Here is a 13,045-nt window from a genome sequence, read left to right as displayed (position 1 = left end):
AGATATAACATGGTGATAACCCCATAATTCCCATGGTCAGTAGTGTATGTATGTGTCAATAGCATCCATGCAGACCTCTAGTGCAGGTGTGGAGAGAAGAACATGCGTGGACTGTACAACATCTGCAGCGTGGATGTTGTTATGGTAGGCTACGTCTGCGTGATAGTGGTCTTCTAAAGTCATGAGGAAGGTCAGGAAGGTGTCTGATGGGATTTTGAAGGTTTTGAGCAAATCTCGCTCCTGAGAATGAAAATTACGAATTATTCTTTGGATGATCTGTTTAAAGTCAGCATTCAAACTGAAAGTAAAACTATTTATTGTAAGATATATTGGGTATTACGACAGCGAACCAGTGACACCATTACCTGAAAGATTGTGTACATTATGACTGTCAGCGGCCGATTTCCGGAATATTCTGCTATCTTAAAGATATCTATACCCCATCGATCTATTTCTTCAATCTCCTGCAGAGAACAATATTGAGGTTTTACTCAAAGGAAGAGACCTACTACTGCTATATAAAATGATTTAGCATAAGTTGATCAAACAATCTGTTGGTTATTTAAGGGTGTGTATATAATAATGGATGGGCACCTTAGCCAGGAGATTCTCATTTGGTGTGGTGACACCAAATCTTGGGATGCATGTTGGTGGGAGACTTGGACTGGGGCTCAGTTTTCTTACTCCACTTATATGAGACATTGGACGCCGTTTCTTCTCTTCTTTACATGTTGCTGGCACAATCTCCACATCGTGTTGTTTCTCTGCAACACAAACACAGGCCATATGAATGTGAAATCCACTTCATTTCATTTTTACAAGAACTTAGTCCCTTTAGGGGGACAAAAGTCCTTTACAAAAACAATCTTCAAATCAGATCATATATCTCGGGAGCTGCAGTCACCAAGTCTTCACTAAAAAAGGTTTAAACCAACAAAAATGCTATTATCTAAAATTGGGTATTTTTGAAGAAACCTTCCCATATTTGAGAGTCTATAAAAAGAGCACAAATGAAGATAGGATATACCGTTTTTTTATCAGAGCGTCTGTCCTTTCATGTGATATATTGTATGTTTATATATTTAAATAAGAAGATTTTCTGAAAGGCATTAAACTTTTGTGAATCATAAAAAATGCTGGCACCTTTTTTTAAAATGCTGGCGGGAAAAGATATAAGCTTAAATTCATGCTAAAAACATTTTTTTGTCCAAGTTGCTTCAGTTACGCATGTGCAAAGGCTGGCAGTTCTCTCACAGTACTGTACACACTGTAAAAAAACAGCACAACGTTAAAACAACTTGGTTTTGCAAGTCAATTCAACCTTACTATTTTTGAAGTTTTGGCTTAAAAAGTTGACGAGTTCAAGATAAAATTGTATAACTTAATTTTTTAAGTTAAAGTAACATAAATTTTTTTGATTTGACAAAAATGCTGTGATTTTTTTTACAGTGAGAGTCCCTCCTCCAGAGAATCATTCCTGATTTATGATTGGCTCTTCTTAGAAGTGGCATATGATCCTGCCGATCGTCGCATACATTGACGTCGCATACATTGACGTTGCATAGGAATTAGCATGAAAGCAACGGAGTTCCCATTTTGTCGAAATAGTGACGCATAGGGGCACCCTTCGCGTCTTCATACTGACGCTGAAGGCATTTGAACAGGCTTCAGATTTTGACACCTTGGGAAGTGAGAATGTGTTGCAACATACAGTAACTGGTATTGCACCATTATTTAAAGCCAAAAAGCATGTCTTAATCTTTTGTGCTTGAAATGGTTGCAATTGTAGCTGATCAGAGGAGGCATGGCAGAGATAGTACAAGGCGGAGGATTTTTTCCACACAAAATAGTTTATTTGTAATGCCAGAAGAACATATTATTCAAAAATATTGTTTGCCAAGCCATGTTAGGTTTTTTAAATTACAGAAGTCACACAATAACATGCAACATGTGTTTCAAAACTTCTTGTAAATCTTACTTTTTTTGTCTTCCGGTTCTTTTCAGTGTCCTATCCATAATCTGTGATGTATGTGGAGCTGAACTCAAGCGCATTAGGCGTTAGAAGATCACTCGCACCTGAGGAGCATCAGCTCTGCTTACTTGCGACCCTGAACTAATTTGCACTGCTCTTAGTAGATTGCGTTGGTCATTATGGAAATCAGCTGTTGTGCCTGTGTTATTTAATTCATTCCCCGCCAGCTTTTTTCTAAAGGTTGCCCACCAGCATTTTTTGTGATTTTCACAAAAGTTTCACAAGATGCCTTTCAGGAAAATTTTCTTAAAAAATAATATAAACATACAAATATATCAAATGAAAGAACAGACAAACAAAACAGGAAAAAAAAAATTCATCATATCTTTATTTTTTCATCTGTTTATAAACTCTTAAATATGGTTATTTGTCTTCAAAAATAAAAAAATTTGAGCAAAAAACTGAAATAATTGCATTTTTGTGAAGAAATTTTGTTAGAGAACAGATTCAGCGCAATTATCAAAACACACATGGAGAGTAAAATTAACAAATAATTTTTGCTTCAGTTTTTTTATAAATTGGGTAACATCTAGTGGATATTCGCGCTATTACAGATGACCATAAAAACCCATCAGATACACGTTTTATCATGCAAATGTTAATGACAAGATAACTCATCAATGGCAGGGAAAGAGTTAATATGTGCCTTTTAAATAAACCCACAGATATTACCACTTGTATCGGCGCTTTTCTGAAATTGCGCTCTCACACTAATTTGCACCATTTAGTAAACCTGGCCGCAAGTCTTTGATGGACTATGTTTGTTTCCGTATGCAGGTCCAATACAATGTCTATTTATTGTTTATGTATTGTTTTGTGGTAGTCATCTAATTCTCTTTATGACAAATCTGGCTGTCAAATACCTTAACGTCGTCTTCATCACATAAAATCACTCACGTAAAAATGTGCTTGCTATGAACTCCGACACCTGGTTTCCAGATCGGCTGGTCTCGGATAGCTGAGTAAGCTCTCTGTTGAGCATTCTTTTAAACTACAAACAATAAAACACAAACATAAACATTTCAGTCTTATAGTATAGCTGTCTATTAGATTGAGAGAGAATGCAGTGCAAATGGTTTGAGCAGTGAAATATAAATGATTTAGCACAATATACAATAACAATGTTAACAAAACAATGTTACTGGGTTACTATGGTAACTGAGGCTGTAAAAGAACCCATCTTTATTCAGACTTAATTCACAGTTTATAAAATCCTTCATCAGCAAACTAATATATAACTCTAATAAATACTGTCAAAATGTGATTATTGCATTTCAAAACATACAAATGTACTTTAATTGTACAATAAGCTATAAAATAATCTTATTGTAATATTGAAACAGGATTTGCTACAGGCTACACTTCAACTGTAGAGCCTGGGCGGAGGTCACAGATCTAGCCTGCCACGCCATGTAATGTAATTGTATTACATTATTAATGTCATTTGTATTCTTAACTACCTGCTCTGGTTTACAACACCTTTGTTTTTCTATTTTGATTTGATAAATTATCACTAGATCTTACATTCTGCTGAGTGTCTGTGTTTAAACCAGACACATGATTTGGTTTGTACCCTCCAGGAGAAACAAATGGGTGTTGTCTGTAATTTCCAAATGTGATTTATCACACAAAGACGTTGACACAAACACAAACATATGCAAAATGATGCCAGATAAATACAGATGAATGTAAAAGACAGTTAATTTAGTGATTGTTTTTCAAAACTATCCATTGCATTCAACATCAAATACTCAAAGATGCTCACAAAGGTTTCTAATACAACACTTTAATTTATGTTTCGTATACACTATGAGTCAAATGTTGGGACACACCTATTTATTCTTTAGTATTACTGTTTATACATAATAGCAGTCATATTGATATTAACTAAATAGCCTACCCTATCTCAAGGCAAGTTGTGTTAATAGTCACAAAATGTTGTATTCATGTTAGTGACACGATTTTCCGCTGTTTTTCATGCCACTAGAGCGCGAATGTCTTTTTCGTTTTCGGTGTCTGTGGCACGACTTTCTTTATTGTGTCATTTTATATTTTTTCTCATTGTTTTTTCCCCTATTTTTAAATCATTGTCGCTTGGGGGTTGGGGTTAGATTCAGGGTTTGTGTAAGGATGTAATGTTATGCATTAGTTTCTACATTTTTCTTCCGCTTTTAAAACTATACTCGCCTGGAGTTGGGGTTTGGGTTAAGATGTCGCAGAAAGTGATTCTAACCCCAACCCCAACCCCCAACAACAGGGGTAAAAAAATAGGAAAAAATAATGAGAAACAAAATATAAAATGACAAGATAAAGATAGTCGTGCCACAGACACAAAAAACTATTTAGTGGCCAGAAAAACAGTGGAAAGTCGTGTAAATAACACAAATAAATGAATCAAATATATCGTGACACGAATTTCAGTGAGGCTGGGTTGAAATAACACAAATGAAACGGTCCGTTTCTGGGATTCCCATGTATTTTTCTTTCATTAACTGGACCAATTCAAAATAATAATTGAAGTACATTTTCAGCAATAGAAATGTAAGCATAATTTATATAGATATATGTGACTCTGCTACCCAGTCTTTTTTTTGTGATACTGTCATGAATATCTGAGTTTTTTTGTGATCGTATCACAAATTTCTGTTTATGTGTCATTGTTACGTATTGGTTATTCAACTGCTTTTTCCTATTTTTAAACCATTGTCGCTTCGCTTTAGGGTTAGATTTGGAGTTTGTGTTAGGATGTCACTTTAAAGCTCTACTGTGTACTTTATTGAGTTAATTCTTAACAAAAACCCATGTTTTCTTTCAAAAGTATGTGCTCATTCATGTGTAATTACTTCCCACCCACTAATCAAAGTATTCTCGTAAGTGTAGAATCTGCTATATAAAATGCATACCGTCGAAGCGCTCTCTGGCTGAATCCATGTTGTGCCTCCATCTTTGAAATACATTTGCTGACGAGGGACATTCCTGAAATTCAAGCTCCGCCTTTCGCGCTTTCACTCTACACTCACGCTGCCCGATAGCTGAAGCCTCCAGAGGTTGCATGTGTAGGCGGTATACGTCATCAAGACAGTCTTATTTCAGAATATTAACAATTATAAAGCTGACAATTATTCTTAGTTAATTGTAAATTGATGTAATATGCGTATGACTTGCGAATGTAATGCTCAGTTAATTTAAATAAACCAGGCTTGATGACGTATCCAGCCTGTGACCTGCGTAGCTTGAATCCTTCGGATTTTACAACAACCGCACACCGTGATGAACCTGCGATCTAATGCTTTGATTTGAAAGCCTGTTGAAGACATATTCTCGAGGACATTAAAACAAATCGCCAAGGATGCGAAACGGGGATTTTAAACGACAACGTGACAGGAAAAACATCAAGACCAAAGTCACTATTGGAGTTAGTTTTCCAAGATGGGCTCAAGGGACACTGAAGTTGCACTTTCTATATTCTCCACAGGTAATTCAGCATATTCGTTTACATCTATACAGTCCATGTTGTAAACTTGAAGTTGTATAGTTCCTTGGCTAACTTTAGCATGATTATGCATAATGCTTGTTAGTGTAAACATGCATGTGGTTTAATGTGTTCAACAGACACACGCCGTCTCTCCGCCCATTTATGTAATCTGAGGTACTGAGATCAATGTTTTTCATCTTTTCTGACCTCTAGCACAAACACACGGTGACAGCGCTATTTTTAGCCTTTCATTGATAAAAGCGTCTGATCTGCGCGTCTTTCGTTTCATTTTACAAGCGTCTGAATGTTGCGCGATCTTTTTTCACCAAAATGAGAGAAAGCTCTTACATATACACGGACATGTAACATGTTTACTTAAAACATAAGCATTGTACTCTGACATAATGTCTGACATAATACTCTGATAAAGTGAAAGTTGCGCGATCTTTTTTCACCAATCTGAGAGAAAGCTCTTACATATACACGGACATGTAACGTTTACTTAAAACATAAGCATTGTACTTTGACATAATATTAGTTCGCGTCCATTTAAACCCGTCATGGTTGCTTTTTGTATGTGATTTTAAGCGGACATATCATGACAATCAGACTTTTTTCATGTTAAACATAAATCTGTGTGCTTTGATGGATCACAGGCAAAGGACATTGCAAATTGTTCATTTTTTCTCATTGCTTTTGCTTTGTAGCTACTGAAAGCCATGTTAACCTTGGCATGACACGGCCGGGCCACCGTACGAGTTAAAACGCGTTCCGAATGGGGAGGGCTAGAAAGTAATATTCAGTTGCTTGTCATATAGACTTTCACCGCTAGATGGGAGTAGATCTTACACAGTGGAGCTTTAAGTATTGGTTTATACTATTTTTTCTGATTATTTTTTTTATATTTTCTGATTTTTAAACCATTGTCACCTGCCGTTAAGGTTAAAGTTGGGTTTGGTTAGGATGTAATTTTATGTAAATCTAACCCTAAACTGAAGCAACAATGGTAAGAAAACAGCAAAAAACAATAGTAACCAATACATGACAATGACACATAAACAAAAATTTGTAATACGATCACGAAAAAACACGGAAATTTGTGATGGTATCACAAAAAAGAATCAAAAAATGATGTATACTATAGGTACGTAATTTCGTGAGACTGGCCTGGACTCTGCCTGTTAACGCTAAAGTAATTTTTTGTAATCTACTATTTTTTACATAAATATATAAAGAACTTTCTATGGAAAATAACCTTGATATCTTAAATACTGAATGAGTAAGATCATGTCAAAGATTGAAATCAATGTTAATTTTAATCATTAAAATCAAACTTTGGTGCTCCTAATCTTATCATTAAGGTACATTTACATTATAAACGACCATAGATATATATACACTAGATGTCGCCATGGGGTTCTAAGCATGCATCAAAACCGCCGCCATCTTGAAACAGGGGTCTTGTCATAGGGAATAGCTAGGTAAAACTGCTATCTCCGCCTGTACTTCAAATTCATAGATGATGCCGGACTTTTGTGCTGCGTATGGATGTTAGGCCTACTAGAACTATGCATTATAGTTATAAAAAGTAGATTTTCATAATATCCAGATTTTAATTTTTTTCTGGACTCAATGCTAAATACATGTCTGACTGTTGAAACGAACCAAAAGAAAACCAAGAAAATCACATTCATGATGATTTATGGTGGTTTTATTTCCGTTACACCATTGCCTACAATGACGCTGATGCGGGGTTCCCCTGTTTCAAGATGGTGGCTCTATTTGACGCATTAAGTCCAATGAACTCCCGTAGCCAAGGTGACATCTAGTGTATATATCTATGATAAATGACTAGCAGTAGCCGAGCAACACAATCTCATTGATTTTAATGGAAGCTCGGCGGCATCCGGCGACACGAGCGACAGTGACGGCTGGATGGGCGCGTCCAGTCGCACAACAAAGTTGAGAAATGTTTAACTTTATGCAAATTATAAGCGACATTCGGGAGCGACTACCAATGAGAATGAAGCAGGGGAGTTCACGTCATACATCTTTCCTCAGTTACTGGAGTGACTGTTACTCATTTGTTTATGACAACCAGATATAGAAACACCTCTTTTGAAAGAGATGAGAGACACAGTGCGACAAAGTCGCTTATAATGTGAATGTACCTTTAGATTTTAAAACTTTAGCCTAGATTTCACAGACAGGGTCGCATATTATATACATTTCAAGTAGTTAAGCCAAAGTCCCTTAAGTCCTAAAGGTATTTTAGTGTATTGAAACGTACTGCCTCAAAACACTTCCTCTACATGCTTACATCAGAGTTTCTCTACAGTATTGAGTTGTTACAACCCTGTGTCTTCTTTATGTATGGTTTTGGGGTGTGGAGCGTACACAAAAGCCAATGTACATTGGATAAGTATTGACATGTTATCATGAACACCATCCAAATGAATGCTTTTTATGTCTATGAACCTTGTCGCCCTCTCACCTTATTGGATGCCATTTCACTGACTGAGTTACGTGTCTGCAGGGTCTCCAGCTGGTCCAAACACCAATCCAGCTCTTCAAGAGTCTCGACAGCGAGTTTCTGATACGCCTCATCTACGAAACAAAACAGATCTCAGAACCGCACTACTTTACAATACAAATTATTTCTGCTGGTTGGTTGTGTGTGCCCTGACAATATTTTCACAGGACTCACAACAAAAAGATAATTTTTTCAACTATTTTTCAACTATTTAGTATTTACTTATTTCAATGAGTAGTTACATATTGTTATGTGATACAAACAGTTACAGTTTCAAAAGTAGTTACATATTGTTTGTAATTTTGTATTCATTCAATTAACGGAAAACACCACTGTTTTTCAATATTTTGAAAATAACATCGAGCGAGAGGGGGAGTAGTCAGGAGTGATGATGTTACTGCGCGCCAAGGTCGAGGTGCTGCAAACTAAGTGCTCTTCCGCCATACAATATAGTTCTCACTTTTTATCCTCTTAAAAAATTTTATTTGAAAATTTTTATTTTGTGCCACCATACATCACTTTTTAAATAGGGAAAACATGGAAGTGTTTGGGTCTTCTAAATTCATCCCTGTTTGGATCCTAAGGTATGAATGGGGCTAGGCTAAATGCTAACACATTCACAACGTGCTGTACAAAGATTAAGTGCACGCATTGAAAAAAGATAGATATGTATTAATTCGTATAAGTTGAGGTAATAACATAGTAAAATATTGAAAAACTGTGATATTTTCCTTTATAATTATACATTTCAGTGGGTTAGGGTTAGGATAAGGGTTTGGTCTAGGGTAAGTTGCATGTTATTCTGCATAAATTACTGGTAATACTGGTAATTACATCTAACATATGTCACAAAGACACTGTAAAATAAAGTGTTACCATTTTTTCTTAGCAAAAAACTATATACAACAAATAATCAGTGTTTGAATTGAGGGGGGTCTGGGGTGGTCCCGGACCTCCTATCAGCATTGAGGGACCCCCTATAAAGCACAAAAATATAAATGTATTTATGCATTTGGCAGACGCTTTTATCAAAGCGACTTACAGTGCATTACAAGTGATACATTTTTATCAGTACTTGTGTTTCCGGGGGTCGAACCCATGACATTTTGCACTGCAAATGCAATGCTCTACCACTGAGCTATACAGGAACACATATGGGGGTGCCTTGTTTTTTTTTTTATTAAAATGAATTTTAAATTTTCGTGCAGCGCTGCCACAAAATGATACTGTCCATTATTTCTCCCAATTTTGCAATAAACTGATCCAAAAGATTTCTGTCTGAAATAAATGTAAAACCCTTAAAGGCGGGGTGCATGATTTCTGAAGGCCAATGTTGACATTTAAAATCACTTAAACAAACACGCCCCTACCCCAATAGAATCCGGACCTTCTTTTGATAGACCCGCCCCACACATACACAACCCAGGCATCGATGTCGGTTAGTAGACACGCCCCTTACTGCTGATTGGCTACAAGTGTGTTTTGGTACTCGGACCGACTCCCTTTTCCAAAGTGTTTTCAAAAATCATACACCCCGCCTTTAAGTGCACCTCACACTGTTTTGTGGATGAATTGACAGATTGTTAGATTTAGATTGGGTTAGGGTTTTTTAAAAAATTCACACTACTGAGGGGTAAAAATGGTTAGGGTTTGAGTTAAGGGTAATTTGGGGTTTCTTTAATTAAAACGTTGATCCAGGACTAACAAAAAATCTTGATCCAGGATCATCTTACTTTGTGAAATCATGGCGGCCCTATAATGACGGGGGTGGGGCTTAGTTAGAGGACCCCCCCATAATCGTTGACATAATTCGAACACTGCAAATAATGTTTTCTTTTTAATTTGCAATAATACAGTAATAGTTACACAGCTCAATGCAGGCTACAAGCATTGTCCTGAAAAAAGGTTTATTAACTCTTTCACCGCCAGCGTTTTTAAAAAAAGTTGCCAGCCAGCGCCAGCGTTTTTCATGATTTTCACCAAAGTTTAATGCCTTCCAGAAAATGTTCTTCTTTAAATATATAAACATACAATATACCAAATGAAAGAACAGACCCTCTGCTTTCAAACAAAAAAAACCGTTTCATCCTACCTTTAGTGGTTCTTTTGCAATCAGCTTTTGAATATGGGTAGGTTTTTGCAAAAACACCATATTTTGAGCAAAAAGCAGAAATAATTCCATTTTTATGACGGACTTTTCATAGAGATCCCATTCAGAGCGATCTTTAAAACAGACACGGACATGCAGCAGCTTGCCATAGAGCAATACTTCCGGTTTTAAAAAGTTGCGGAGGGGCGCCACCTGGTGGATAATAGCGGTATTGCGGAAAGACGGAATATCTCGTCATTGGCGGGGAAGCGTTTTCTCTTAATTGACGAGAATTCTCGTCAATGGCGGGGAAAGAGTTAAGGAATGTACAATATAACGTACGACAAACCGAACTGGTCCTGAACTCTTTCACCCCGGCCATCCTTATTGCTTATCATGTTAGAATAAACCTGTTGCATTATCTCAATACTGTCGTCAGATCTTTGTGTCTTTAAAAAGCTCAGCTCAAGTTTTTGCTCACCTGATAGGTTTGTCTTACAGACAGCTGGAGGATTCGTGACAGGCGGTCTCCTAACATAATAAAAAATGACATCCATAAAGATTAACAACGTATTCAAATATTTCTTTCTGGTAATGTTGTTAATCCTTCCGTTTAATTCATTCACTGTCTGCCTGAAAATATTTGGCAATGCACTCACTTGTTGCCTCTGTCCTGCCCGTGAGTCAAAGCTGCAACATTTCCTCTTACAGTACGCAGACTGGCAAGAACCTACAGTGCACACAAAAACACACAAAAATCATGGACTGTGAAATCAGAAAAAAACAAAGCCGCCTTTATGCAGCAACTAAAAACAAATACCACCATAATGCTTCTGCAAAATAGTAATATATATATACAGTGTTGGGGAAAGTTACTTTTAAAAGTAATGCATTACAATATTAAGTTACTATTTTATTTTAAAATTTAATTAATTAAACTGAAAGTAACTTGCATTACTTTTAAAAAAAGTAACTAAAATATTAATGTGTACATTTATAAAATAATGCATAACCTTACTCGTTACTTCAGAAAAGTAATATTATTACTTAATGCGCGTTACTTGTAATGCAACAAATATATATATAAATTCATAATCACCAAAAATTTATATAATATATAAAAATTAAAAAATGATTTGCCTTGGTGAACATTTCTGAGCATTTCTTGTATCTTTTGATAGATTTGTTGTTTTTACCGGGACTGTGTTTTTGTTGTACGTATCTCTGCTGGGCTGGCTTCCCTGACCATTGCTTGTTATATGGCCTGTGTATATTATCTGATCACTGCCTAGCTGTTGTATTGTATGTTAGTATCCCTGCCGGTTGTTATTAAAGCTGCATATGGATCCTAACGCTAGGAGCTTTGCCTCAAATATTACAAGATGTTAAATGTTATTCACGTGTAAAATTAGCAGCCAACTGACCTGAGCAAACGGCGTTACGATCATGTCCTCCCCATGACTGCAAAAAGCCAAAACAATACATACATTATAACATGGAAAAATCACAAAACACCGAGATCCGCATGAAAATAACTAAATTCAAATGTGGTCAGTTTCATAAAAAGTCTCAGGAGCACAGCGCCAAGAGATTAACAAATAACTCATCAATAAATCACACTGCTCACATTAAATAAGTCAAATAAGCCTAATCACAGAATGATTATAACATTATTTGACTTTAAGATATGATGATAGCTCACAGCTCGCTGGCCGTTGAGGAGTTTCTGGACATCTTAGGCGAGAGGTCAAAATCCGAGTCGGATCGGTAGAGGAACGACTCGCGCCGCTGGCTGTTCGCCTGGAGGACCAGGCCAGAGCTTGGACTGATCGTGGGGTCCAGTGGACTTCGCCCGATCGACAACCCATTTTCCACATCGAAGCTGCGGAAGAAAGACTTTGATGTTAGGACTTTGATGGAAGATTTAAAACACTTTGTTATGAGGAACATTAAAAATAGTTCTTATTATTTATCTAAGTGAGTGAAAACTGTAATATTTTAACATTTCTGTCTGTGCAGATCCATCAGCCGTGGAAAGACTCATTTTAAAGTTGTGAATGAATTTGTTTATTCATTCCTGAGTGAATCAAGCCCACGTGCTGTAAACACCGTACTGTATGCTGAAAAGGTTGACAGACCTTCAGTGAAACCATTCATCTGATTTCTCTCTGCTCTAAAGTAAAGGTTTGCCAGGGCTGGTTTATTTATATCTGCGGAAAAGGTTCCCCACCATGGACTGAGGGTCTATTTTCAATCTCTCTTAAAGGTAAAATCTTGCTTCTCTCCACTGAGAATATGAACACATGCACAGTAAAAAAAAACCTTAAGCCAAAATACACTGCAGGATTTTTGCACTCCTATAAGATCATTATCTTATCTCACTGTACGACACTGATCGTTTAAACTTGGGTACAACAGGCATGTAGACGGCACGATGATGACACAGGGGCTTCAATGGCTGCGTCACACGTTAGTGAAACGTCACCAGCATGCCCTAGTGGTAAACAAATACCAGTACGCATGTCGTAGCAGCAAACGCACTGTGAGTTGATCATGCTGAATTTCTGACACTGTCCGAAAACTATTGTAGGCTATCTTTGGATGCAAGACCGGGAAAACGGCCATCTTTGAACCTCTCCCACTGTACGATATAGGACCACTGATAAAGAGCCATGATCACAGAAATCGTGACGATGGCAATCTTTTGTCTGGGACAGCTAAAAATTGTGCAATGTATCCTGGGCTTTAAAGAGGAACCAAAGTTACCAAAACTGCCAGTGTTCGGGAAGCTACTTTAAAGAGCACCTATTATCCAATTCACGATTTAATATAAGTGTGTATTAGTACATGTTAACAATGTGTAAAAGTTACAAACCCCAAAGTAAACGATGACGTGAGTTATCGTCTCCAACGTAA

At 36.8% G+C, this 13,045-nt stretch overlaps 1 protein-coding gene across 3 annotated transcripts in view; it reads right to left on the bottom strand.

Annotated features, from left to right (window-relative positions):
- The window catches only part of pde4cb (phosphodiesterase 4C, cAMP-specific b), a 79,841-nt gene that overhangs the window by 9,343 nt on the left and 57,453 nt on the right, over nucleotides 1–13,045 (bottom strand). For all 3 annotated transcript variants that reach the window (XM_065241846.2, XM_065241848.2, XM_065241847.2), the window contains exons 2-10: nucleotides 11,832–12,011; nucleotides 11,554–11,590; nucleotides 10,789–10,859; nucleotides 10,611–10,660; nucleotides 8,002–8,114; nucleotides 2,930–3,023; nucleotides 595–764; nucleotides 366–464; nucleotides 76–240 (exon numbers count right to left, since the gene is read on the bottom strand). In XM_065241846.2, the coding sequence (XP_065097918.1) occupies nucleotides 76–240; nucleotides 366–464; nucleotides 595–764; nucleotides 2,930–3,023; nucleotides 8,002–8,114; nucleotides 10,611–10,660; nucleotides 10,789–10,859; nucleotides 11,554–11,590; nucleotides 11,832–12,011 (979 nt within the window). The remainder of the gene's footprint in view (nucleotides 1–75; nucleotides 241–365; nucleotides 465–594; nucleotides 765–2,929; nucleotides 3,024–8,001; nucleotides 8,115–10,610; nucleotides 10,661–10,788; nucleotides 10,860–11,553; nucleotides 11,591–11,831; nucleotides 12,012–13,045) is intronic.

This window comes from Paramisgurnus dabryanus, chromosome 14, assembly GCF_030506205.2.
Source record: "Paramisgurnus dabryanus chromosome 14, PD_genome_1.1, whole genome shotgun sequence".
In the NCBI taxonomy this organism is placed as follows: Eukaryota; Metazoa; Chordata; class Actinopteri; order Cypriniformes; family Cobitidae; genus Paramisgurnus; species Paramisgurnus dabryanus.
Note: the sequence above shows the minus strand (reverse complement) of the source record. Positions and strands in the feature narration are given on the sequence as shown.